The 26983-nt window shown below is 39.2% G+C and overlaps 1 protein-coding gene across 2 annotated transcripts in view; it reads left to right on the top strand.

The window, feature by feature from the left end:
* Window positions 1-26983, top strand: part of ATP11A (ATPase phospholipid transporting 11A) — a 231571-nt gene that overhangs the window by 137074 nt on the left and 67514 nt on the right. For both annotated transcript variants that reach the window (XM_067563678.1, XM_067563679.1), the window contains exons 4-8: window positions 4320-4400; window positions 9240-9347; window positions 17015-17143; window positions 17796-17899; window positions 23049-23099. In XM_067563678.1, the coding sequence (XP_067419779.1) occupies window positions 4320-4400; window positions 9240-9347; window positions 17015-17143; window positions 17796-17899; window positions 23049-23099 (473 nt within the window). The remainder of the gene's footprint in view (window positions 1-4319; window positions 4401-9239; window positions 9348-17014; window positions 17144-17795; window positions 17900-23048; window positions 23100-26983) is intronic.

Genomic DNA, 26983 nt, shown 5'->3' with positions numbered 1-26983 from the left:
AATTCCTTCAGCACCCTGGGGTGAATAGCATTGGGCCCTGCTGATTTGAATTAATTAAAATTGGTCAGAAGTTGTCTGACGTGTTCTTTACTTATCCCAATATTCATCCCTTCCACTTCATTGTCTATGGTAACTTCACTAATCATCTGGTCATATGTTATTTTTTGTGAGAAGACCGAAGCAAAATAGGCATTGAGCAGCTCTGCCGTTAACAGCTCATCTTCCGTTACCAGCTCACCTCCATTGAGCAGCAGACCCACATCATTCTTTTTTAATTGATATATTGAAGAACTCCTTCTTGTTGTCTCTAACTTTCCTTGCCAGCTGTAAATCATTCTTTTCCTTGGCTTTCCTGATTTTGTCCCTACACACTCACGCTATTCCCATATATACTTCCTTGGAGACATGCCCTTCCTTCCATTCCCTGTATGTATCACTTTTGGTTTTTTGATAGCTTAAAAAGCTCTTTGTGTAGCCACATTGGCCTCTTGTGGCTCTTCTTATCTTTCCTTTGTGTCAGAATAGCTTGATGTTGAGCCTCTAATATTACATTTGTTAGCAACTGCCAGCCCTCTTTGACTCCTTTTCTTCCTAATTGGCCCTTCCATGGGACCTTGCGTACAATTTCTCTGATTTGGTTGAAATCTGCCTTTCTGAAGTCCACTGTTCTTGTTTTGCTGTTCATGTCCTCCTTTCCTTGGGATGTTGAATTCTATCAGTTCATGATCACTTCCTCCTAAGTTCCTGACCATCTTCACAGTAGCAAGCATTTACTGTAATTAACTACCTTGACTAAGTGGACAGACTTAGATATTTCTAAAAGATATAGCATTAACTTACCCTATTAAAACAAGGATTCATTCCATTAGGTCCCTACTAATCTTTTAAATGATTTTTCTATGGTATTTTCAAAGGGTACCATTTGAAAGAGCATTCACACATTTAGCAGACACTTATATCTAATACTTAAATGATATTATATATGTTCAAAGTATTGTGCAACCATTAACTAATCATCGCAGCGCTTCTATAAAGCAGGTATGTAACTGTTCTTCCCATTTTAGAGATGGAAAATCGAAGAAAATATCAATTGACTTGGTCAAAGTCACACAGCATTGGGAATGCCTCATTCCTAATCTACACATATTCCTCTTAACATCCTCCCCCAAAAAACACCAAAGAGAGAGAGAATCCGTATGGATAGAGTGATAGATTTGAAGGTGCAGAACAAAACATAAAAAGAATATTGGAAGCCCACGCTATATGATTTTTTTTTAATTGAAGAGACCTTAACCAGACAGTTCAAGGGGGTTTTTTTTCCAACAGAAAGTGCTCTAATTTTCTTTCCACAAAATAATTTTTCTTAGGTGTGTCTGATAGGATGCGAAGGGTTCAAAGCAGAAAATAAGGGTTCAGACATTTCCAGATATCTAACTTGTTCAGGATGGATTGTTGTTGCAATCTTGCAAAAACTTGTTGTTCTTCAAGTGATGGTCCATATGTGTATTCCACTCCTGAGTACATGTGTGCCTGAATACAGAAATTCTTCACAGCAGTGTCCATTGATGCATGCTCAGTAGCTCCCCTCATGCGTCCAACCAAGGGCACAAAAGGCAGTGCAGGTTGACACCTCTCTAGTTCCTTCTTACCACCACATAGCCAGAGTCAGAATTGTGTCCTCCTTCACTCCATGTATCAACTGTAATATAAAATACTTTGTCTATCTTTGCTTAAGCAGTTATAATTCATATAGTCTATGGTTAGTATAGAATAGTCCCCTTTCCCTCACCTCCAGATGCTCACCGTTTCCATCTACGAGTGTAGGTCCAGACTCATTGGCTCCACTTGACTTACTGGCCTACCAGGTGCCGCATCAACTCCAAGGTGAGTGTTCCCAAACAGTCATGGTGAGAACTTCTTTCAGACCTCTTGTACCAAGAGCCACCATTGTGACAGACACTTGAGAGGGCATTCACCTGGACTACCACACTGCTCAGGGTCCCTGAACTCCACGAGAGGCCAGGCTGCATGTAAATTTATTGGAACTGAGAGCGGTCTGCCTGGCGTGCAAGGCCTTCCTTCCCCTCATGCTCGCTCCATGTACAGATAATGTTGGACAGTGTAATCACGGTGGTGTGTATGTAAACAGAGGAGCAAGATCTCATCCCTCTGGCTGGAAACAGTCAGACTTTGGAAATGGTGTATCAGAAACCACATTATGATATAGGCCATATACCACCCAGGTGTTCATAACTCCCTGCCAGACAAACTAGGCAGAAGCTTCTCTCCAGACTACAAATAGGAGATCCACAACACAGTCCTTACCAAGATATTTAGGCAAAGGGGTACTGTGCTTTGAGACCTCTTTGTGTCCCACATGAACAGAAAACTTCCCCTGTATTGTTCCACAGGAGCAACAGGTCACGATTCCCAGGGTGACAGTCTCCTGGATGGACAACCTCAAGTATACCTTTTCTCCCATCCCCCTACTATCGCAACTTGTAGGAAAGATCCATTGTGACAGAACCACCATAATCCTTTTAGCACTGAACTGGCCCAGACCATTCTGGTTCACGGAGCTTATAACAATGTCCAGACACCGCCTATCAGGATCCTCCCATTTCCGGATCTCCTAACAAAATCAAGCACCCCAACCTGGGATCACTCCACCTCACGGCCTGATGTTTGGATGGGCATTAGAACATTCATGTTCTGCCCTTGTTCAGGAAATCCTTAACCAAAAGTAAAAAGGATTCTACTCGAGTTTGTTTCCTAGCTAAATGGAGATGTTTTTCAGCCTGGGTACGCCTCCACCACTTTCGCTAGCATTGTGAGCATTCCAGTTATTTTACTCATCTTCTCTCCTTAAAGACTGCAGGTCTAGTCCTTAGTTCACTTTGGGTATACCTAGCAGCCATGTAGTGCCTTCCTTGCTACGGTAGCAGGATGTTCTGTGTTTACTCAACCAGTGACTGTACGATTTATGAAGGGTTTGATCAGGATCTTTCCTCCAGTCATTAAACCTACAGCTCAAGGGAACCTTAACCTTGTCCTGTCAACACTTAAAGGTCCACCTTTCAAACCTATGGCAAGTTATGCCATGATCCCTCTGTCCATGAAACTGGCATTCTTAGTGACCATCACTTCAGCCAGAAGGGTCAGTGAGCCAAGCGTCATTATGGAAGATCCTCCCTATACAATATTTCACAAAAAGAAGGTTTCCCTTAGGTTACACCACAGATTTCTTCCCCAAGGTTATTTGTTTGATTTCCATATCAATCAGACAATACTGTTACTTATATTTTTCCCAAAACCCCATGCTTCTTCTGAAGACAAGAGACTTCACTTCCTCAAATGTCAGGTGTCTTTTGCCTGCAAAGAACCAAACCTGGCATTCTGCCTGCAAAGAACCAAACCCATTAGAAAATCTCTGAGGCTCTTTATTGCCATAGCAGAAAGATTGCATGGGCAAACCATATCCTGCCAGAGGTTTTCTAAAGGAGTTTTGGAATGCTTCTTAGAGTGCTACAGAATAGCAAAAATTCCCCCTCCTTGGGGGTATTGCAGATCACTCCATGCAAACAGGGATGCCAGGGAGGCAGCTTGTATCTGACATTCTACTGCAGGACATTTGCCTAGCAGCAGCTTCGAGTTCTGTTCACATGTTTGCAACACACTATGCTGTAGACCAAGTAGCGATTGCAGATGCAGTTGGAGGAAGGGCAGCACTACAAGCAATTCTGCTGCCACCTTCCTCGCACCCTTCTCCAGTCTGAACACTTCCTGCCAGTCACCCATGTGTGGAATATAGTTAGGGACCATCGCTCAAAGAAGAAATTGAGGTCACTTACTGTAACTGGAGGTTCTACCAGTTGACTCACACTGCCTTTTATTCCTTGGTTGGGAGCATAAGGGGGAGCTATTGCGCATACAGGTCAGCTGACAGTGCTTTGAAGAATTTCCAGACTTGGGCACATGGTGCACATGTGTACTCATGTGAAATACAGATAGGGACCACATATCTTGAAGAACCTCCAGTTACAGTAAGTAACCTGCATTTTGACTGAATGCATGATCTTGAATTGGTGAATGGGCTTATATGTATTTATAGTTACAGATGGTGTCAGAGAATAGTATTTTCAATAGAAATTACCTTGATTTCTTAATGCATTTACTTTGCTTTTTTAATAACAAGCTGCTTGGTGTATGATTGCACTGTGGGCTAAAAAGCCAATATAAATTTCATGCTTGGAAAACGATTGCATTAAATTCACAGAACAATATTCAGGAAATAGTATGATTATTCTTTGTTGTTGCAGTTAATTATTGATACACCAACCAGCCCAGTAACAAGTGGACTTCCACTTTTCTTTGTCATCACTGTAACAGCTATCAAACAGGTGAGAGCTTCTTGGGGGTGGGGGGAGAAGTAAAACTGAAGATTGTATGAAAATGTTACATTTGTTTTATTTTTCCTTTTTTTATTATTATTATTTATTAACTGCCTGTGTGTTACTTTTGTTTTGTTTTTTTTTCCTAAGGGATTCAAGGGAAGGGTGATCTTTTCTTTACTTTTGAGGGCTTTACTTTTTATTTGCCTCTGTTTTAAGTAGAATTTTATTGGTTCTTAATTTATGCTGGTTTCATTTATTCAACAGAATTTTCAAAATTATTTTGTAATATTGTTTTGTACTTCGTGTAACTGTGCTCCAAAGAATAGTTTATACAGTTGTCTATTAAACATAACCGTATCCACAAGATGGACTTTCAGGTATTTGAATCACATTACTGAAACTATTAACAGTTTATGATGAGACTTAATGGATATTAAAAATTGTGTATACTATATAATGCTTCAAATTTATTTCAAAATTTATCTATAAAATTAAAATTAAATGAAAGTAAGTCAATACTTGTCATATCAATGATATTGGAAGATCCTAATAAAGGTTGCCCTAATCTAAGTAAAATAACATTATAAGAGTATGGAATTGTCTCGGCCTGTTCTTTCTCTTTTGTAGATTTTACGTTTGTATTACCATAGAGAGCAGATGATGGCAGTTTATCACTCTGTGATCCCAGTTCTTCAATGGTGTCTCTTAGAATGGATTGTTACACCTGGGTAGAATCCTAGTAAAATCAGTAGGGGACCCTACTGAGCACGAAGATCAATGCTAACTCTAGAGTTATCCTCTTGTAGGATTGAGGCCTAAAGTAATAGCAACTAATAATTGGCTTCATAGTGACACTTCTACTTCTTCCTATGACTCTGTTACCATAATCTAGACTGATGGTTGTTCCTTCTTTGTATCTCCTATCTAGAACATATGCTATATTCTATGACTTATCTCTGTAAGAATTTCATATCTTCAGTTACACTGGCTCAGCCTGTTCCCTTTCAGACGCCAGTCTGCATTCTGCTGTTGGTCAGGACCCCAGCAGTTCATTCACACAATATAGAGAGGGAAGAGGTGTTGTGATAATTGGGCCTACAAATTTACCCTAACTGTGAGCTCAACTGTGAAAAGTGAGTGACAGTTCATAAAGTCACAATAATCTAGAACAACGCATGGTGCTGGGGAAAGGTGGAAAAGGGAGACTGACTGAATTAGTCCAAACAAAAAGGCCTAGTGATATAATTCAAGGACTGTGTTAAGATCATGTCTGGTAAACAAGAAAAATGTAGGATCAGGAATCAATTTAACCAGAATTGGCATGTAGGAAATTAGGCCTAATTGATGGATAAAATAGTGAGGGAAAGAGCTATTCCATCCATCACTACCTTTCGGGGTCCTCCAAAAGACTTGGGGCTGCCGACAACCACAGAGACAGAAGAACAGGAAAGGAGTGAGCTTTACTATCATGGCTGCCACCGCCTCTATTTCCTGGGACTGCAGGATCCACTGTAACGCTGTTGGGCCTTCATCTTGATCCTGAGGAATGTCCTGACCAGATCAGGCCAGAGAGAGGGACCTAGATGACATCACCACCACCATTGACTCTGGTTAAATACCAGCCATCACCTGGGATGTGACACTTTGTCTTCCATCTCTCCCCACATTGTATTCTCTTCCTTCCCCACCTTATTTCTTCTCTTTCCGGTCCCTCCTCTTTCCTTCTGTCTAATAAGAGTCTGGGTTAGCCGGCCAAGACTGTGTATTTTAGAACACTGCTATAACCCTATGATCAGAAAGAGGCAGCTAAAAGCAACGCCCTAAACAGCTCAATGGTGGTAAAAGTTTGCCAGGTCTTGGAATACCTAATAAGACCATATGTCATGCTTTTGTTTTTTCAGCAGTGAGGTGAAAGTAAGAATCAACACAAGAGACAGAAGCCTGCATTTTCTGTCTTTATTGTTCTTTTCTGTCCCCTTTTGAGTGTGTGTGGGTTTTTTGTCTTCTAAGAAACAGAATCAGACTTTAGCACCACTACCAACAGCTCCAGACCATCTCAACTAACATCTTTTCCCCAAAAAGGACTGTTGTTATCCTCTTTAATACTTCTAAGAGACTGTCAGATGGGGATGGTGCATCATGGTGGGCTGTCTTTCTTAAAACTCTCTCCAACAAAAGGGAAAGGGAACTAGAATTGTGTTAAAATGAAAACCCTACTTAATACTTTACATTTCAAATGCTTTAACTGTTTCCTTCTTTTCTGCATCATTAATAAAGAGTTAAAAAATTTAATGTGTTTGCCATGGTACTAAGCAGGCTAAGGTCTCTGCCTACCAAACCTTGTTTAACACTGTTTAATAATGGACAATGATAGGATCATGTTAACATCTTTAATTTTTTGGGCCAATCTGTTCCCTCTAAATTGATAAAACAGAGGGTACAATTGTTTGAGACTCTATATTAACACTTTACTGCTAAAAATTATGTGATGGTATCTGGGCACTGCCAGGAGTCCACACTATTTGTGTAGACATTAGCCAGTTAAGATCTTTCATAACTTAATCAAACAAAATTATTCTATGCTCAGAGAAAGAGGTTAAGGAGAATATAGGACATTGAGATATTAATATGTCAGACTTAAGTTTAAAACTTTTTGGCATGCAGTGCAGCCTCTTTATTTCAATATTCCATGCCTCTATTTGGGCTTGCCCCCGTACTGATGTGATGGTAATGGTGATGGTCCCTAGAAACAAAGTAATTTCCATTGTGTTGTACTGGGATAACTGGCTACCACTGTGGTTGTTTCACTTCATGTGGCAGTGATGAATACAGAGGATACTCATTCTGCAAATTTCTCATTCATTGGTTGTAATAGAAATTACAAACAGCAGTATTTTCATTCCTTCACACTGCATGACTGACTATACTTTGCAGTCAAATTCAGTATTTGCTGACGCAAGGTGGTTGTGAGAAACACAATAGCTAGCTTTTTACGGGTAGCTTTCCCACTCTAAGGTTTTGGGGATTGTTTTTAACAATCTGTTGTTGTTGTGGTTTACAAGAATCAAACAAAGACTGGATTATTACAATGTGCTCCACATAGGACTACACTTGTAGCCCTTTGTGACTACCCTCACAAGCGACAGACTTTGGTGGCCTACTTGTATAACAGTGTTAGCTATGGGGAGCATGTTACATAGTACTCCAAAGACTGCACTGGTTCCCTATTCATTTCTGGGTGCAATTCAGAGTGGATATATTGATCTGTTAGGCAGGGAGCTACAAGCAAAATTCCCATTGAATTCCAATGAGATTTGAAAATCCCAGCCTTTAAACCCAGTGTTCTTTAGGTTCTAGCTGTCTGGGGAATCACCTATTTCTTTATCACAACAACTGAAATCAGCTGATTGGAATTTTTGAGGACTAGGGCATGATGTCTTAAATTGATGGCCATAGACTCTGGAATTTGCTTTTCCTGCTGGTCCAACAGAGCCAGTGGAGTCTGACCTTCAGTGGCATAGTGTAAACGTCATCTGTTTACTTGCGCTTTTCTCATTCATTAGTTGTTATAAAAATTACAAACAGCAGTGTTTTGATTCCTCCTATTGGTGGGGTATTTTTGTGTCTTCAGTTGGATTTTGGAGTTATCTTTTCATATTTGGTTGACATGTCAAATTGCTTTTTCATTTGTGTGTTTGCTCCCAGACACGTCATGAGTTCATCTCTAGAAATCAAAAAATAAATCCAGCCATAGAAAATCCTTTATAAGCTTAAAGTTACCCTTTTTCATTAAAAAAAAAGCATGGAAAATCCGTGGGGTGAACCGTCAGTGATATTGTTAGCAGCTGTTGTTGCATCTTCCATTTGTCATTAATCATAAGCAATGTGCTGAATTCTGCCCTCGGATATATGGCATCTATTGCCTCATGTCTTGGAATTTCCAGGGAATTTAAAGTAAAATTGCTGTTTAGGTCTGCTCTGTGTTTAAATGTAATTTCAATCATTTGGTCTTTATGTGCACATTAGGGGCTTTCATGGAATTAATGTAAGAGAGATTTGAGGAAGATGGGAAGTAGGAGGAACTTGCCCCACCCCCAAAAAGTATCCATTCATTTAAAAAAAAACCCTAAAATAATCAAACTAATTTTTTAATTTTATAACATAGTTATAAAAACTTGAAAGCGGAATTATCATTGTATTGCTGAGATCTTCAATCATATTTATATTTGTTCCTCTAATGTATGAAACTAATGTAACCTTATAAATTGGTGGACTAGTTCAGCAACCAAAATAAGTGTCAGCATGGTCACTTTCTCAAAACTTATTCTGGAGGATTGGTGTACTGTGTACACAAAATAATAGTTCAGTGAAATCAGAAAACAAACAGAGAAAGTCCCCAGTTTGTGATTCATTCCTGGCCTGTAATCTCTTAATGTTGAGCCCAACCTTCCCAAATGCATTCTGCACACTTTGTCTCTTAAGCAGCCACCCTTATAGACACCCCTCAGAGCACTTGGACAAGGAGTGGTAGAAGTTGAGCTGGAGTTTACCCATTATTCACCAAAGACCAAGAAGTGGCAGTCTGCATCTTTTCACAACCCCTACTCACATCATCTGATTACCCTCACTTACGTTATTTAAGCACATCTGATTTGCTGAATAATAAACTGTTAATGATTTTAGTGATCAGCTTTACATTTTATTATTTACTTTATTATTATTTCACCTTATAATGATAAATTCTTGTACTGTTTTTGTAAGAAAGCCATGATCTACAACTTCAGTGTAAAGTGTGGATAGCTGCATTTCCTTAACTTTATTCCATTCCACTTCACTGTTTTCTAGGGCTATGAAGATTGGCTTCGACATAAAGCAGACAATGCAATGAACCAATGCCCTGTTCATTTCATTCAGCATGGCAAACTGGTTAGAAAGCAAAGCCGAAAATTAAGAGTAAGTAACAACTAACAGTGAGTGTTTTTAGGGATCAGGCTTAATTTCCCTCCCTTGCAAAACAAATTAGACAAAAATGTAGTGCACTCAAGATTACAATATTCACTACATCAACATGGAAATTAAAATTCTAGAAGAATATTTTGCAACTGATTAATCTGAATAAAATATTGTAAAAAGCTACATCAGTTCCTTCCTCATCCTTGCTTGGCTAGGCTCTCCCCTATTCATTCCCTGTGCTGGTTTATCTGTCCACCCTCCATGGTCCTTTCATTATCTCCTTAACTTCTAGCCTTTCCCTCATGGTTTTTCTTCTGTTCTTATTTCTTTCTCAGAAAGCAAAAATGATGAGCAAGATAGTCCCTTTTAATCCAGTTTTGATGTGCAATCCATGAATTAGTTCCACTCCTTGCAAAGAAGATACAGCCCTATCAGAATACAATCCTTGCTTTGTACCCTTTCAGCACCACAAAGCCTCTCCTTTGAATTTCTACATTTGTAGCTGCACCTCTGATATTTTGGGGGTTATTTTCAGAACCCAATGTCCATAAATTCTCATAAGCAAAACAACTTGGCTATCTTGTTTAATTTTCAGAATTCCAGTAGTTTGAAACAACTGATGGGCATATGTTTGTAATAATTGTTTTTTTCTGCTGCCTGCTGTTTTGCCATAGACAGCTCTTGGCAGAGTTCCTAGTGACACGTCCATTTGGTGTTTTCACCTCTTCACTAGTCTATTTATTTTCAAGTCCATTTATCCTGATGACACACTTTGTTTGGGTCATTTCATCTTTACCCTTTCAAATAAGCAGCTGTAGTTCTAGTGCCAGTCAGGTATTCTTAAATCCTCACTGTCGAAAAATTACTCTTGCCACCATTTTAAATATAAATGTAATTCACTGTTTTGTTTCTTGTAAACATAAGCACATTTAATTCTATGCATTTTTATTGTTCCTTAACTGTTTGGTGAAAACAGACATTATTATTTCTTTGTCTCCTAATAGCAGACTTCTTCAACTTTCTTGGCATAAGAGGTCTGTGACCAATGTGCTTTACATACTTTTAATATTCCTTACATTTCACAATTCACTCCTTGCCTTTATATATATATATAATGACTGTGTGTTTGTATTAAAGAGTTAGTTCCTTAATTTTGCAACCTCATGACTATATCATAAATCTAAATGTATTCACTTCAAATATAATTCAGCCCAAATAAAAAAGAACAGAGAAAAATTAGTAGTTTGTAGTACACTAACTGAAATTTTGATCAACATAAGCACAAACAAAAGGAAAAAGTTACTAAAAGGGAAAGTCCTTTTGCCAGTGCATTGGCAAATGAAATCAGAGGTGCATTTAACAATTTTAGTTAAGTCTTCCTGTTGCTGAGCTTTATTTTTTACTACTTTTCTAACTCTCTTGTCTTTTCCCTTCTTGAATTAAAACTTGAATAATTTTGATTAATCATTCACATTTTGGCAGGTTCTTATTTGTATTAGAGGTTGCTCAGGTTCCTAGATCAACTCAAGTTTTTTGTATGCTATGGAGTGTAGAGTGAACTTTGCTAGAATCATGAGTACCTTTCACTTTGTAATCTGTAAGTGGAACTCAAGAAACCAATCTTTATTAATTGCCTGTATACGTTCTCTTTTATGATGTTAAAATACCTTCAGTGGCAAGCTGGAACCCTCTAGAAAAACAGTGTGTGTGTGGATGGTGCTTATTCATTCCTGAGCTTTCCTGCTGAGTTAGACCTTGTGTCCTCAGCGGGTGAACTTGGCAGTGACCACTCAAAAGGGCTCATAGTTTTGAAGCAGCAGATTGGCTCCAAAAACTACTGATAAAAAAGTTGGAGAAATCTACTTCAGAGACTAGAGGCTCTTTGGATGCATTGAAGACAAAGAAAGGAGGAGGCAACACAGACCTAAGCCATATGGCCTGTCACGCACACAGCCAAAAAAAATAGAGGATACAAAGATTACAGATTTATTAGGCTTTGGCACCAACATAAACCAGTGTGATAAACCTCAACGCTTGGTACCATGGTTCCTTCGCAGACTCTCTCCTAGGCAGATGACCGCAGGCAGCATGAGCAATCTTTCAAGTGGTAGTTTGAATATTTTGGAAATGGGGGACACCTTAAGTTAAATTTTCCTGGTGAGAGAGATACATGTTATCTTTTGTTCCATAGCCAGAGATCCAGACTCTTTGATGGACTTTCTCTTGGACTAGGAACAGGAGCTTCTTTATGCCTTTTTTCCAATACCTCTAACCCTACGAGTAATGTTGAAAACCAAACCAGTCAAGACAAGAGGAGGTTGGGGTTCTTGGATTTCCTTGCTCTGTCATGTAAGCATCCGCTTCAATTACCATCACTCCTGGATCTCCTTTTGCAAGATCAGAGCCAGGCCCTGCATCTAGAGCTTAAGTTCATGAGTTTGGTAACGTGGTTTATAGTATTTTTTAGAGTTCTGACTTGGCGTATTCTTAAGGTGTTCAACAATTTCTTCTGGACAGCTGTAATTTCTTAACAAGGAAACTATGCTACAAAATGAAACAGATTCTCAGTGTGGGCTTTTGTAAAGTGATAATTCTTAGGTGTCTAAAGTTCCACTTTTTTGTGTATAATTGTTTCTAATTCTGACTTGTCCTTGAGCTCTGTGACCGTTTGTCTTGTGGCTATTAATATTATTAATATATTAATAAAATATTATTAATTGTAATAATCATCTTAATCCTCCAGTAGAAGGCTCTTCTTTTTTTTTTTTTTTTTTTTTTTTTTTTTTTTTTTGCACACCATGGCCTATCTAAGCTGGGGATGTTCCTACTGTGCCCCTAATAAAACACACATTCTGTATATAGTCCAACTTCTTTCCTATCTTCTGGCTTTAAAAGTAACTCAAATAGTGGCTAAATTTAAACTACCCAAACTTGGCTGTTCTTAAGGTTTTCCCTACAAAATACCTGTGCTTCACCTCCTTCTGTGGCCTTAGTTGAGATAATTGATTTCACCCCAGTAATTCCACAATTCCACAGTGTTTTCATGCAGGGATTAAGCATCTGATAACAGAGGGAGAGTTTTCTAGTGTTTCTGAGAGAATTATGAAAGTCAAAATAATAATTCAAGTATTCCAATAATTTCAGATATGCCCAATATGGCAGGTTCTTCTACTTCCTAGTGATTTGAATCAGAGCAATGCCAAAATAGTGTTTCATCTGTTCCTGATAAAGATCTCACTTTGGGCAGGTTTATTATAATTCTTCATCATGTCAAGATCTCCCATACCTAGTGGCTACATGATGCAAAATCTCTAAGAGGACTTCCCTGTCTCTTGTAGCAGACTCTGGTAATTTGAACGCAGTTCCGTTCAGGTGGAGCACTCCTGTTGGATCCTGGATGACAGGAGGAACAGTCACCATTCAAACTGAAGTTGAGTGCGTAGCAGTATGACAAACTCTTTTAGATTGAAGGGTCCTTTGGTGGGAAAATCTGTAATCATCCAGTTACTTTGATTCTTTTGGAGTTTTTGTTTAAGTGAAATGGGGCGGGGGAAACAAAGAATCCTAAACTGGCCAATGTGACGGGTTCCCCTGGGGTGCAGCCTTAACTCTCCAGCCTGGACTCTCTCACAATGCCGTGCTAGTGACAAGCAGCAAGTGACTTGCACAACAGCATGTGGTGTCCCACACCCAGCTAGATTGCATGAATGCTTGCTTGGGTTGCCTCTCACACTGTGATACTGTTAGCAAGCTACAAATCTCTGGCAGGTACTGCACTCATATAGACATCCACCAGCAGGGACACACCCAACTGAGTTACATGAATGCTTTCCCTAGCCACTCATGAACCAACAATAGTGAATCACCAGCCAGTTCCTCTCCTCCAGCTCCCTAGCACTGCACCCCAGAACTGTACTGTCTTGTACTGGTCAGAAGCCTGGCCATTGTAAATTCATTATCCAGTCCACCCCTCCCTCAATGTGAAGAGGACATACACTACTCTGTGTAAACTGACCTGTGATTTTTTCCAAGCACTTCAGCCAAAGCACGCTGTTTTAGGTAAAATATAAACACATTTATTAACTACAGAAAGATAGATTTTAAGTGATAAGTGGAAGGCATAAAAATCAGGGCTGGTCCCTTAAGAAACAAAAGTAAATGTATAGTCTAAATTCTACAAACTAAACAGGATTTGAATCAAGCAGTGTCTCTCCCTGACAGATGGTACAAGCATGTTACAGATCCCTAATACACAGGCTGGAACTCTGCTCCTGCCCAGGACCCTCTCCCCAGTTCAAAGGTTTTTTCCTCCAGATATGTTTCCGGGTATTTGAGTTGTGGGGGGAGTGAAGCCAAATGATGTCATTTTTCTTCATTTATAGCTTCTTCCAGCTTGCTGGAAAGATCTATGCTTGTGACAGGGGTCCATCCCCATTGGTCAAGCAGTATCCATTGTCTACATGCTCTCTCTCTCTGAAGTCTTCATTATATACAGTTCCTGAGATAATGGATTCTTTCCTTGATGTTTATTGGTGAACCTTAATGCTGTCTGGCTACTCCACTGTTATATCTGAAAGGCTACTTGTGGGTGTTTCCCACCTCACAACATGAGAACAACTTCAGAAGCCCAAGGCTTTGTCATCTGCTGAGAGTATAAAAATTTTGTTTGCTGGTGTCAGGCATGGCAGTTCTGAGTATTCTCCCTAAATAAGTCTCTCCAATTTTGGATATGGAACTGATAACTAGCAGACCTCATCCCTTGGAATTCCTAAGATGAAGAACACAGGATTTTCAAAAAGTAGAAGATAATGTGATATAAAAATGTAATTTTTTAAATTAAAAGTTCTCTACATAAATCCTCATGGAAAAGGACTTTTACTGTTAAGGCTGACACTAATTCTTTGTGCTTTTTGTAAGTCCCTTTTTGAGATTATGAAATTCTGTTCCTTTAAAAAACTTAAAATGTTAAGGTTTTATGTTACAATGGCCAAATGGGTCCATGATTTGACAGCACTTGCCAGCCAATTCCTTTCTATCTTCCACAAAAGAAATAACTTTGTAGTAGTATAATGTTCCCTTGTTTCTGCACAAACATGTATTTCCACCAAAATACAAAAGTGTTCTCTCATCTCTGATCCCTTCCCTCTAATAAAAGTGGAGTGTTAACGCCACTGGCTAATTGTTAGAAGCACACACTCAAATAATCTTACTGACCTCTTGTGTCCCTGCGCCATCACTCCCTGTGATAGATCTGAAGCCTTTCATTCTCATTCTCTAGTAACAAATATATTTTATCCTTCCCCACTAGATGTCAAACCATCCCAGATTCCCTTCATCGTTTCTTAATCTCAGTGCCTCAAAGCAGTTTGGACATTTTATAGCCCAGTGTGCTTCTGAACTTTTTAAGAACGTTTAAGAACTGTTATTCAAATATATTCACTGGTGTCATGCTCTGAAAAAAAAATCTTGTTACCAATTCTTAAGAAAAAGAAAATGCAGCCCCACAATATTGTATTAATTTTTGTGGCTCAGAATTTAAATGCCTGTACACTGTTTTCTGTGGCAAAAATGACTTGGCCTCATTGTGTTAAGTGTGCATCCTTCCATAACTATGATTGAAGCTAGCTTTCCATTAGAAGTCTGATTTTTACCCACACCTCTTAGCAAGATTTGACCACCTGAAACTTCACATTCTCAGATCTTATTCCAAGGTTGACGTTTGTTTGTCCAGTTTACCCAAACTTAAAACCACAAATACATTTTTGAGACTGAGGTTCAAAAATTAATCCCTTCATTCTCAAAAATGTTACAAATGCTTTTTCTGGTTTATTTTAATCTTCAATTAAACTGACCTAAACTGTCAGTGTGTGGTGGTGGTGTCAAGTAGTTGCACCTTTACTTATGCTTTTTAGGAGGCAGTGGAACAGAACCATGGACTGCAATCATGTTAACAGCTTTTTCTCATGCATAATAGTCTTTATGACACTGCATGCTTTATGGAGCATGCAAGGCCCCAGTAATATTTTCCAAACTGTTTGTAATACAGCCTAGTGTGTTCTGCATGGCCCAGGTGCTCATAAGTAGAGGAATGGAAGGCAGGAAACCACATAGTGAGTTGGTTGTAATGCAGGAGGAGCAGAAGAGGGAAAGAAACCTAGGGGATAAAATATCTGGTATAGAGAATGGGAGGGAGGAAGCATCCTGTGAATGTAGGGGGTGGTCTGGTAAAGAATAGGATCCATCCCTGCCAAGCTTGCCAGATCTGTGGGAACTCCTGTCACTGAGCAACTCTGAAACAATTAAAAAACCCAAGGAAACTTCTTGGGGAAAAAATTAAACGAAGTTATGGTTGAAATAATATCCCTTTTTCAAGGTTTTTTTTTTTTTCTTTCCTGTCGTATTTTTCTCAAATGCAAATGTTATATTGGAATTTTCATATTATGCTTCCACTTTACAAAAATACCCAAATCATTTCAAAGTACGCAGATACAGAAGTTGGGTCAGGGGGCTGAGCTAATTCATTTGGAATTCTTTCCACAATCTGGCAAATGTAAAAATACATTTTAACAAGTCCTAACTAAACTGTTGATTTTTACTTTTATACTTACACAAATATTTTGGAAATCAACAATGATTGAGTATTTTTAAAATTGCTCACTTCCTAAGTTTGTTTTGATGATGTTAAAATTCAGTCTTTATCTTCATAGTTTTCTGTTATGAAACTCATTGTGACCATATTAAATCCATCTGGTAAGAGCACAATGATTCACTAGAAATTACTTAGTCAAGGGCATCTTAGCATGATAAAATAGGCAACGCAAGAAATCCACATTAGTCAAATGTTCAGCTTGTCAAAATTCAATTTTTTAATGGAATTTTTCATTGAAATGTTGATATTTTGACAACCCCAATGACTACATTCTTGCAACTTTTTTAAAATTCTTTGACCTCCTATATTTAAATCTGAGTTAACGATTATATGCCAAAAATTGCCTCTGTGAGAAAAAGAAAATCTTTAAAATAATCCTTTGCATTTGGGGGCTGCTTCATTGTACAGTGGCACACAATTAGAAGCCTATAGTATTGTTGACAAGATCGGTAGAAGTATTAGTTAGGATTACAGAAATCTTAATTAATTTTCTGGCCACCAAAAATGGATGGGAAACCAGATGAACTTTTCATTAAAATGTTTGCTAAAAATTTGTCTTTCAATTAAAACAAATATTTTTTTTCAACAGCCAATGATACTGGGTCATCCCCAGTTTAGGCATGGAGTCAGACTCCAGAGTCACGCTTCTGACCTGACTCGTGTAAGCTATCAGTGCCTCAGTGTTTTCATCTGTAAAATAGGGGTAATACCATATACATACATATCTCAAAGGAATGTTGTAAGGCTTACTCAAAGAATGTTTGTGAAGTGTTTGAGATCCTCAGAGGGTAGATACTGTACAAGTGCTAAGTATTATTTATTGTCTTACAGGATGTAGTACTCCTTTGAAGAATTTGTCTCTGCAGTTCCTTACTCTTGTGATGAAATCTTAGCCCTATTAAAGTCTATGAGAATTTTTCCATACACTTCAGTGAGACAAGGATTTCATCCTTGGAATCTAAACTTTAGGCTATTTAACAAATGATAAATGTGTTTTATTTTCTATTTATTTTCTTAGGTTGGAGACATTGTGATGGTAAAAGAAGATGAAACATTCCCATGTGACTTAATATTTCTTTCAAGCAGCAGAGCGGATGGAACATGTTTTGTTACAACAGCTAGTTTGGATGGTGAATCTAGTCATAAAGTAATAAAATACTATATATTTTTTTATTTTCAGAAGTTTATAACCCAAACTTTTTTGCAAACAATGCATAGTAATATCCTATATAACAGTGTAAGCAAAGATACTAGTTTGTGTAATTTTTTCTTCATTAAGACGTCAGCCTATTTCCTTACCATTGAGTCATTTTATGAGGAGCTTTCTAACTGGTGCTTGCTTATGTGTACGTGCACTTTTGTATGTGCCCAACATGGGCACTCACAGGTGAAACATAAACTAGAGATGTGCATGTGTATACACATGTGCAACACTGGTTTGTGCAACATTGGGGACACTTAGACATGCACCTCTTTGGAAATATGGACCTTTATGTAAAAAAGTAAGAAAAAGCAAATCTATTTCACTTAGAGTTTAGGTTGCTTAGATTAGAGGAAAAGAGTGATTTCTTTGCAGTTTATAAATTATCTGTGAGCTGTGGTAGGCAGAAGAAAATTCCAGATCTGAATTTGGAAGTGCAGATTTTAGTGAGAATCATATTACATGGTTGTTGACAGTCTAACAAAAATATAAAAAATGTACCTTCTTCAGAGCCCTTATTTATATAACTGAAAGAACTTGGTCACTGCATGTCTTCTGACTTATTTGATTTTTGTTGCACCTTTCTCATTCATTCTAGACTTACTATGCTGTTCAAGATACAAAGGCGTTTCATAATGAACAAGACATAGATGCACTGCATGCTACCATTGAATGTGAACAACCTCAGCCTGACCTTTATAAGTAAGAAAATAATGTACATCTTTATAGTATTAGTATATTCCACTAAGGTATCCTGTAAACAAACTATAAAATGATGTACCATCATTATTAAAGGGATGCTATCAGTTCAAACTTAGCCCCAAATTGAAATTTAAGACCATTAAAAAAAAAAAAATCCAGTGAAGTGGTTGATTTGAAACCTAAGCATTGCAGTCTAAGAACTTCAAAGTGAAACTGATTTTTCATTGTCCTATCCAACCAGAGAGGAAATTCAAATGGTATAAGGAGCATAGTGACAAATAAAGTGAATTTTTCAATATCTTCCTCCTGTAATACTTCAATGTGTTAAAAACATGGGCTAAGAAACATTTGTTTGCAACATAAGATTTGTAAATTGACAGTGTCCTGTCCCTTTATATACTTGCAAAGACATTTATGGCCTTCCTATCCATGTCTCAGCTGTACCTCCTTATCAGTATAGCTATTCAAATACTGCTGAAACATATTTATGAATATTTTTTGGGGGGGAAAGCCTGCCAATTTGCTTTGCTGATATTCTTGACCTCTTGTAGTCACTTACTTGCAAATATGCTAGTGATTTTATTCATGTTATCGTTTGCAGTCTGAGATTTCTAATGTCCTATTAATTTCATTGCTTTTAAATTCTTGGACTTTCTAAAGGCTGCGAATTACACTGTTGCCACTTAGCAACTTTAACTGGTTTTTAAAGCAAAGATTTTGTTGTTCTTCAAGTAGTTGGAGTCATGTATTCCACTTAGGTGTGTGCACGAGCGGGATAATTTTGTCTAGCAGTACCCATAGGAGGTGGCACTCATGCCTTGTGGCCACGGCCCTTCCCCGAGTGATATGAGGCAGTGCCAACTTGACCTGATCCCCCAGTTCCTTCTTACTACCTGTGGCTGGAATTGGAGCTCTGTGTGGTTCTTAACCTCACAGTCCCTCAATTTTTGATTTAATTGTTCCAGTTCTGTATAGTTAGTCCATAGTATTAGTTAGTTAGCTTAGTTAAGTGTTTTCCCTGATGATGCCATCCCCACAGGTCAAACATTGTCCGTGGTTTGCGGGGGGTGATCCCTAATAATGGTTCATAAGTGTATGTATCAACGACCATGTAGCAGCCCTGCAAATGTCGTGTTGAGATGTCATTTAAGAACAGTAGTTTGTGCTCCTATAGAAAGAGCTCTTATCCGTTGAGGGGGTGTATTCAAAGCGATTTTGCATGTAACATTGGTATAGGGTGTTATTGACTTAATGATTGCTTGTGAAGACACTGCCTGTCCCTTCATACAGTCCATAATTGACACAAACAGTCTAGGCAAAACATGAAAGGGTTTAGTCCTGTCCAGGTAGAAGGCTAGTTGTCATCTGATGTCTAATGTGTGATGGTGGTGCTCCTTGGAGGATGAATACAGCTTAGGAAAAAACACAGGCAAATAAACCACCTAGTTCAAATGAAACTGAGGCCACTTTAAACATACATTTTGGGTGTGACCACAACATCACTTAGTCTTTGGAGAACTGCATGTAAGGAGGCACGGCCATCAAAGCTTGGAACTCAGACTTTCCTTGCAGATGTTAGTGCCACCAGAAATGCAGGTTTTTGACACGAGAGAGGAAAGGGACAAGTTGATAGAGGCTCGACTGGAGGTCCCATCAGAGCTGCTAAGATTGTGTTAAGGTCCCACAAAGGAATTGGATCACACACTGGCAGATGGAGGTGAAGAATTCCTTTTCAGAATCTTGTTACCAAGGCATTGGAAAATACTGATCTCCCATGAATTGCTGGATGAAACCCTGAGATTGCCACCAGATGCACCTTCAATGAGCTAAGCATAAGGTCCCATGACTGAGGATGCAGCAAGTACACCAAGATATCTTGGATGCAAGCCAACATCAGCTGAATTTCATGGGCCAAGACCATGTCAAAAACTGCTTCCATTTTGCCGCACAGGCTTTCTAATATTGAGTAGGACCTGTCAAACAGCTGGCAAACATTGATCTTCCTTCTCATTCAAACACTGAGCAACCAGGCAGCGAGATGCAGGTTGCAGTGCATGGGATGCAAATTGCATCTGTGATTCTGTGTTAGCGGGTTGGGATGGAGAGGAAAAGATATGTGTGGCTGAACTGACTACATGAGAATGTCAGAAGACCAACACTGATCACTCTGATCACTTAGGATCAGAGAAAATGTGTAGTGGAGAACCGATTGCCAGCTAATGTGGAAGGTGTTGGTCAGGAAGCCCGGACTGAGACCCCCCCAGGAGCAGAAGAGCTGGCATTTCCTGTTGTCCTTTGTAGCAAACAGGTCGATCATCGGGATGCCAGAATCTGTAAAGATGACTCACAGAGCATTGGGCTTCAGAGAAAAGTCGTGACTCAGGGAAAAAATCCTGCTGAGATGGTCGGTGAGATGATTCTGGCTCTGGGCAAGTGGTCAGCTATCAGAGTGATACTCTCCTGAATGCAGAACTGCCACAGCCTGATTTCCTCTTTGCAGAGCACTCTGGAGTATGCTCCCCATTGCTTGTTCACATGATACATTGTGGTTGTATTGTCGGTAAGTATGTGAACCACTAAGCCCCTGATGTGGTCTAGAAAACTGAACAGGCATTGTTGATGGCCTGAAGCTCCAGCATGTTGATATGTAGTGGAGCTTCCTGCTCCAACTACAAATATTGAACCTTAAGCAACCCCAGATGTGCTCCCCAACCTATCAGGGAGATGTTGGTGACCACAGTCTTGGTTGGTAAGAGCCGGAAAAAGGGAATGCCCTGACATACATGCCCCTGAAACATCCACCACTGCAAGGAGTCCAGGATCAACTGAGGTAGGCATACCAACCTGTCTAGGGGGTGAAGAGTTAGAACATAAGAACAGCCATACGGGGTCAGACCAATAGTCCATTTAGTCCAGTATCCTGTCTTCCGACAGTGGCCAATGCAGCTGCTTCAAGGGAATGAATGGAACAGGTAATAATTCAGTGTTCCATCCCCTGTCGCCCATTCCCATTTTCCGGCAAACAGAGCCTTGGGACGCTTCAGAGCATGGTTTTGCATCTCTGCTCATTCTGGCTAACAGCCATTGATGGACCTATCACCCATGAATGTATCTAGTTCTTTTTTTAACCCTGTTATAGTCTTGGCCTTCACAACACCCTCTGGCAAGGAGTTCCACAGGTTGACTGTGCTTTCTATGAAGAAATACTTCTTTCTGTTTATTTTAAACCTACTGTCTATTAATTTCATTTGGTGATCCCTAGTTCTTGTGTTATGCACAGGAGTAAATAACACTTCCTTATTTACTTTTGCAACTACAGTCATGATTTTGTAGGCCTCTATCATATCCCCCCTCAGTCATATCTTTTCCAAGATGAAAAGTCCTAGTCTTATTAATCTCTCCTCATATGAAAGCTGTTCCATACCCCTAATAATTTTAGTTGCCCTTTTCTGTACCTTTTCCAATTCAGTATATCTTTTTTGTGATGAGGCAACCAGATCTGCATGCAGTATTCAAGATGTGGGCAAACCATTGATTTATATAGAAGCAATATTATATTTTCTGTCTTATTATCAATCCCTTTCCTACGGATGCCCAGCATTCTGGGGTTTTGCGGTTTTTTTGTCTTTTTTTACTGCTGCTGCACTTTGAGTGGATGTTTTCAGAGAACTATCCACAATGACACCACTCAAAAAAGATCTTAGAAACAGCTAATTTAGGCCCATCATTTTATATGTATACTTGGGATTATGTTTTCCAATGTGCATTACTTTGCATTTATCAACATTGAATTTCATCTGCCATTTTGTTGCCACCTCACTGTTTTTCCCTTTTTCCAGACTATTTATGAATATGTTGAACAGTACTGGTCCCCCTACAAACCCGTGGGGGACACCACTATTTACCTCTATCCATTCTGAAAACTGACCTTTTATTCCTATCCTTTGTTTCCTATCTTTTAACCAGTTACTGATCCATGAGAGGATCTCCTTTCTTATCCTATGACTGCTTACTTTGCTTAAGAGCATTAGTGAGGAATCCTGTCAAAAGCAATCTGAAACCCTTGTCCACATGCTTGTTGGCCCCCCCTCAAAGAATTCTAGTAGATTGGTGAGGCATGATTTCCCTTTACAGAAACCAGGTTAACTCTTCCCCAATAAATCATGTTCATCCAATTTGCCTGGCTCTGAAGTTAGGCTTGCCAGCCTGTAATTGCTGGGATCGCCTCTGGAGCCTTTTTAAAAAATTGGTGTCAACCTTCGAAGACAGTTTCCATGTGCCTGAGGGTCTTGGGCCACAAGTCCACATGCACACAGGTGGGTCAGTTTGCCAGGTTGCAACTTCTTCCTCTTCAAATGTGGCTCACGACAGTTTACCATCCAAGGAAAATAAGGCCACGGTAGAGAAACTAAAATTCTTTGCATTGGTCTTCACAGCTGAGTATGTGAGGGAGATTCCCAAACCTGAGCCATTCTTTTTTGGTGACAAATCTGAGGAACTGTCTAGATTAAGGTGTCACTAGAGGAGGTTTTGCAACAAATTAATAAAATAAACAGTAATAAGTCACTAAGATCAGATATTATCCACACAAGGAGTTCTGAAGGAACTCCAATGTGAAATTGCAGAACTACTAATTGTGGTATGTAACCTATCATTTAAATCAATTTCTGCACTGGATGACTGGAGGATAGCTAATGTGACACCAATTTTTTAAAAAGGCTCTTGAGAAGCAGAGTCTCATGAGAGGGATCCCTGAAGAGCGAAAGGGAGGGAGGGTGAGGAGGAGGAGTGAAGAGGAACTGGATGGTATAGTCCGATTTGACAGTGCTGAGGATCCAGCTGTCGGTGGTAATCAAGCCTCAAACTTCTCTATTATTTTTATAATGTTACCCAACAGGTAATAAACATTTATAGAATATAGAACCTTCATAGACAATTTAAAAAATAATCTTCAACTTAATGTATTTTTGCAAGTTTTTTAGAAGTAAAAGGCAGTCTCTCTGTATATAAAATTTTAGATCCTCATAATACAGATTTTAAAAATGTTTTATGGGTATTTCTCAGGTTGTGTGCGCATGTGTACATATGTTATATATATCAAATAAATTAATATCTGGCACTGATACTAAAGTACTTTTTCCTCTTACAGATTTGTTGGTCGAATAAATGTTTACCATGACAGCAATGACCCTACTGCAAGGTAAATGGGAAAAAGCATTTTTAATGTACAATACCTAGGTTTCTTTTGTCCTTGAATATATGGTGATCCTGAGGGAGAAGTATGTTTTCATTACTAAGGTTTCTTGATTTATCAGTAGGAATTTTTATTTTAAAAGTTTACAAAATTTAATTTTGTGTATAGTGAATATTTTATGCTTCATCTGTTCAATTAGCTTTTTTCATATTGCATTCTGTTTTTAATATTTAGTTTGTAATCGGTTTGATAGCACTTAATGAGTGGTTGTCTGTATCATAGACATTGTGTGTAAGGTTTTTATTTTGTGCATTATATAGTATTATAGTAGTGCATTAAGTAACTTGACTAACATCTGTCACATGTAGTTCATTTTTTCTTGTCTCCTCTGCAGAGGAAGAATTTTGTGTGCAATGTGGTGGCTTTGGTTTTGATAGGGTTTTGGGGTTTTTTTTGTTGTTGTTTGTTTTAAATATACATACTGCTATATTTGTTAGAGAAGCCAAGGTCAAAGAAGTGCAGCTTGCACATGGACTAGACGGTGATAGTCCTGAGTTCATTCCGCAGTCCGGCTCCTGCAAAAGATGAGCTTCACCCATATGGTAGAAAAAGTTCCATTCTGCATGAGAATTGGAGTTGTCAGCCATGCTCTTCATCAAAGGAGTTTTTAGATATACTGAGCCTAACCATTGAGAGCCTTGAAGATAAGGACCTTGACCTTGAATGTGACTCATTATTCTGAGGAACCCTGGAGAATAGGAATCATACGCTTTTATCCTTCATACTTAAGTACATTGCAAACAATAATATGCAGGGTGATCAGCTCAGGGCTCTGATTCTGCCTCACAGACTGAGTGCTGTCAAAGTCAATAAGACTCCACACAGGCAGGCAGGATAGGGGACTAATATTTGTAGGACAGGGGACTAACATTGCAGACAACACTGAGCAGTCACAAATTTAGTGTTTCTTCTTATAACAAGGCTTCTTAAAATATGGAATGGAAAAATTTCACAGAGAGAGACTTACCACTGCAGTGAAATGTGGCAATATATAATGGTGCACAGCAATACCACTCAACAGTCTGGAACAGGAAGTGAAGAATTTCCCACTGAAACTATAGGATAAACTTGGAGGCACAAAATATATTGGCAGTACATTTTCTCCTCTTTTACCTGGCAAGAGCCCATATACACAGAATTCATCTTCCACCAATCAGTTTATAGGTGGTATATAAGCTCCAATTTACCCACTTCAGAACTCCAATTTGCTTCCTGCACATTGGAAGCATGGAAGAGCCATTGTCTCTTTTTCTATATACTTTCTTCTTTGATATCCCTCTAGTGCAAGAAAAGAGATTGAAGACCCACAGAAGCAAGGCTAGAGAGGAAAAGCAAAGACAAACAAAGCAGCACAAGGATGCACCATTCCTCCTGTCTGCGCTATCAAGGGCCTCAGCTACAGAGGGAAAGAAGATCCTCCCTCCTATATGTGCTTCTGTCCAGGTCTCAGCCTAAAGAGAACAAAAGAAACAGGATCAAGCTTTTCCTTTTGTGGCTACTTTCACAGGCCCAGCAACCAAGGAGCCAGCCAGGGCTCTGCATTCCCAGAGTGGCTCCTGTTAAGCCCTCTGCTCAACCTCGATATGGCTCAGCCTCAGAGTGGCTTAACCTCAGGGTAGCTGCAGGGTGTCAGTTCTCTGCATCAGTGAATCCAGTGGATATGGGAATTCCTGCTATTCCAAATCTTCCTGTCTCTCCCTACTAACAAAGTAATGGCCAAACTGAGTCAGACCAATCGTCCCTCTAGTCCAGTATCCTATCATCCGACAGTGACCAATGCCAGGTGCTTCAGAGGGGATGAATAGAACAGGAAATCATCAAGTGATCCTTCCTGTCAGCTATTCCCTGCTTCTGGCAAACAGCAATCCCTGCTCTCTTGGCTAATAGCGATTGATGGACTTATTCTCCATTAACTTACCTAGTTCTTTTTTGAACCATGATATAGTCTTGGCCTTCACAACATCATCTGGCAAGGAGTTCCACAGGATGACTCTGCGTTTATGTGAAGAAATACTTCCTTTTCTTCATTTTAAACCTGCTACCTATTAATTTCATTTGGTGACCCCTAGTTCTTGTGTTATGAGAAGGAGTAAATAATTCTGCCTTATTTACTTTCTCCACACCTCTGTCATATGCACCCTTAGTCATCTCTTTTCCAAGTTGAAAAGTCCCAGTGTTATTAATCTGCCCTCATATGGAAGCTGTTCCATACTCCTAATCATTTTAGTTGCCCTTTTCTGTACCTTTTCCAATTTCAGTATATCTTTTATGAGATGGGGCAACCAGATCTGCACACACTATTCAAGACGTGGGCATACCGTGGATTTATAAAGAGGCAATACGATATTTTCTGTTGTCTTATCTTTCCTAATGATTCCCAACTTTCTGTTAGCTTTTTGACTGCCGCTGACCATTGAGTGGATGTTTTCAGAGAACTATCCACAATGACTCAGAGATCTTTCTTGAGTGGTAACAGCTAATTTAGATCCCATCATTTTATAGGTATAGTTCGGATTATGTTTTCCAGTGTGCATTACTTTTGCATTTATCAACATTGAATTTCATCTGCCGTTTTGTTGTCCAGTCACACAGTTTTGTGAGATCCCTTTGTAACACTTCACAGTCTGCTTTGGACTTAACTATCTTGAGTAGTTTTGTATCTGCAAATTTTGCCACCTCACTGTTTACCCCTTTTCCCAGATCATTTATGAATATGTTGAACAGTACTTGTCCCAGTACAGACCCCTGGGGAACACCACCACTAACCTCGCTCCAATCTTAAAACTGGCCATTTATTCCTATCCTTTGTTTCCTATCTTTTAAACAGTTACTGATCCATAAGAGTACCTTCCCTCTTATTCCATGACCGCTTACTTTGCTTAAGAGCCTTTGGTGAGGGACCTTGTCAAAAGCTTTCTGAAAACCTAAGTACATTATATCCACTGGATCACCGTTGTCCACATGCTTGTTGACATCCCCTCCCCCCGCCAAAGAATTTTAGTAGACTGGTGAGGTATGATTACCCTTTACAAAAACCAGATTGACTCTTCCCCAAAAAGATCATATTCATTTATGTGTCTGATAATTCTGTTCTTTACTATAGTTTCAACCAATTTGCCTGGTACTGAAGTTAGGCTTGCTGGCCTGTAATTTCCAGGATCGCCTCTGGAGGCTTTTCCGAAAATTGGCGTCACATTAGCTATTCTCCAGTCATCTGGTACATTAGCAGATTTAAATGATAGGTTACATATCACAATTAGTAATTCTGCAAGTAGTTCTACTTAGTGTGTGAAGGTGTTCTGGCTCCCTCAGGATACTGTGTACTCCCTTTCAATGCAATTCTAACTGATAACATCTGAACACAGGCTTGCACAGGTGTATCTGAGAAACCTAATTCAGACAGCAGAGCTTCTGTTACTGGTGATAATATGAGAGGCGATGAACTGTCAAATTCCAGGGAGAGTTTGTGGGGCTGTAAAATAAGAAAGAGCAGAAACAAACCATTGCAACTGGAGCATATTTGAATGCAAATCCACAAGACAGTGAATTATAGAATCCTGCAATGCCATTTTTACAAAGGCACTTCAATACACTATAGTGCCTTAAGGCCAGAGCCTGTCCTCAACTTATGACTCCATTTTATATTTTGCTTGCTTTGGAGGATAATTCCTTCAAACATAGCATAGATTTCAAGGCACACCCTAGCTTTCCCCTCCACGCTGGGCTCATTTCCACTTACATAATCTTCAGAGATTCCTGCTCCTTCAGTGGCATTGTTCCTTTTCTCCCCTCACTCTGTCTTTCAAGGAGTCAGTCCTATGTGGTGCTTC

The sequence above is a fragment of the Emydura macquarii genome, unplaced genomic scaffold (genome assembly GCF_026122565.2).
Source record: "Emydura macquarii macquarii isolate MOO-44397 ecotype Brisbane River unplaced genomic scaffold, CSIRO-AGI_Emac_v2 contig_2531, whole genome shotgun sequence".
Classification (NCBI taxonomy): domain Eukaryota; kingdom Metazoa; phylum Chordata; order Testudines; family Chelidae; genus Emydura; species Emydura macquarii.
Note: the sequence above shows the minus strand (reverse complement) of the source record. Positions and strands in the feature narration are given on the sequence as shown.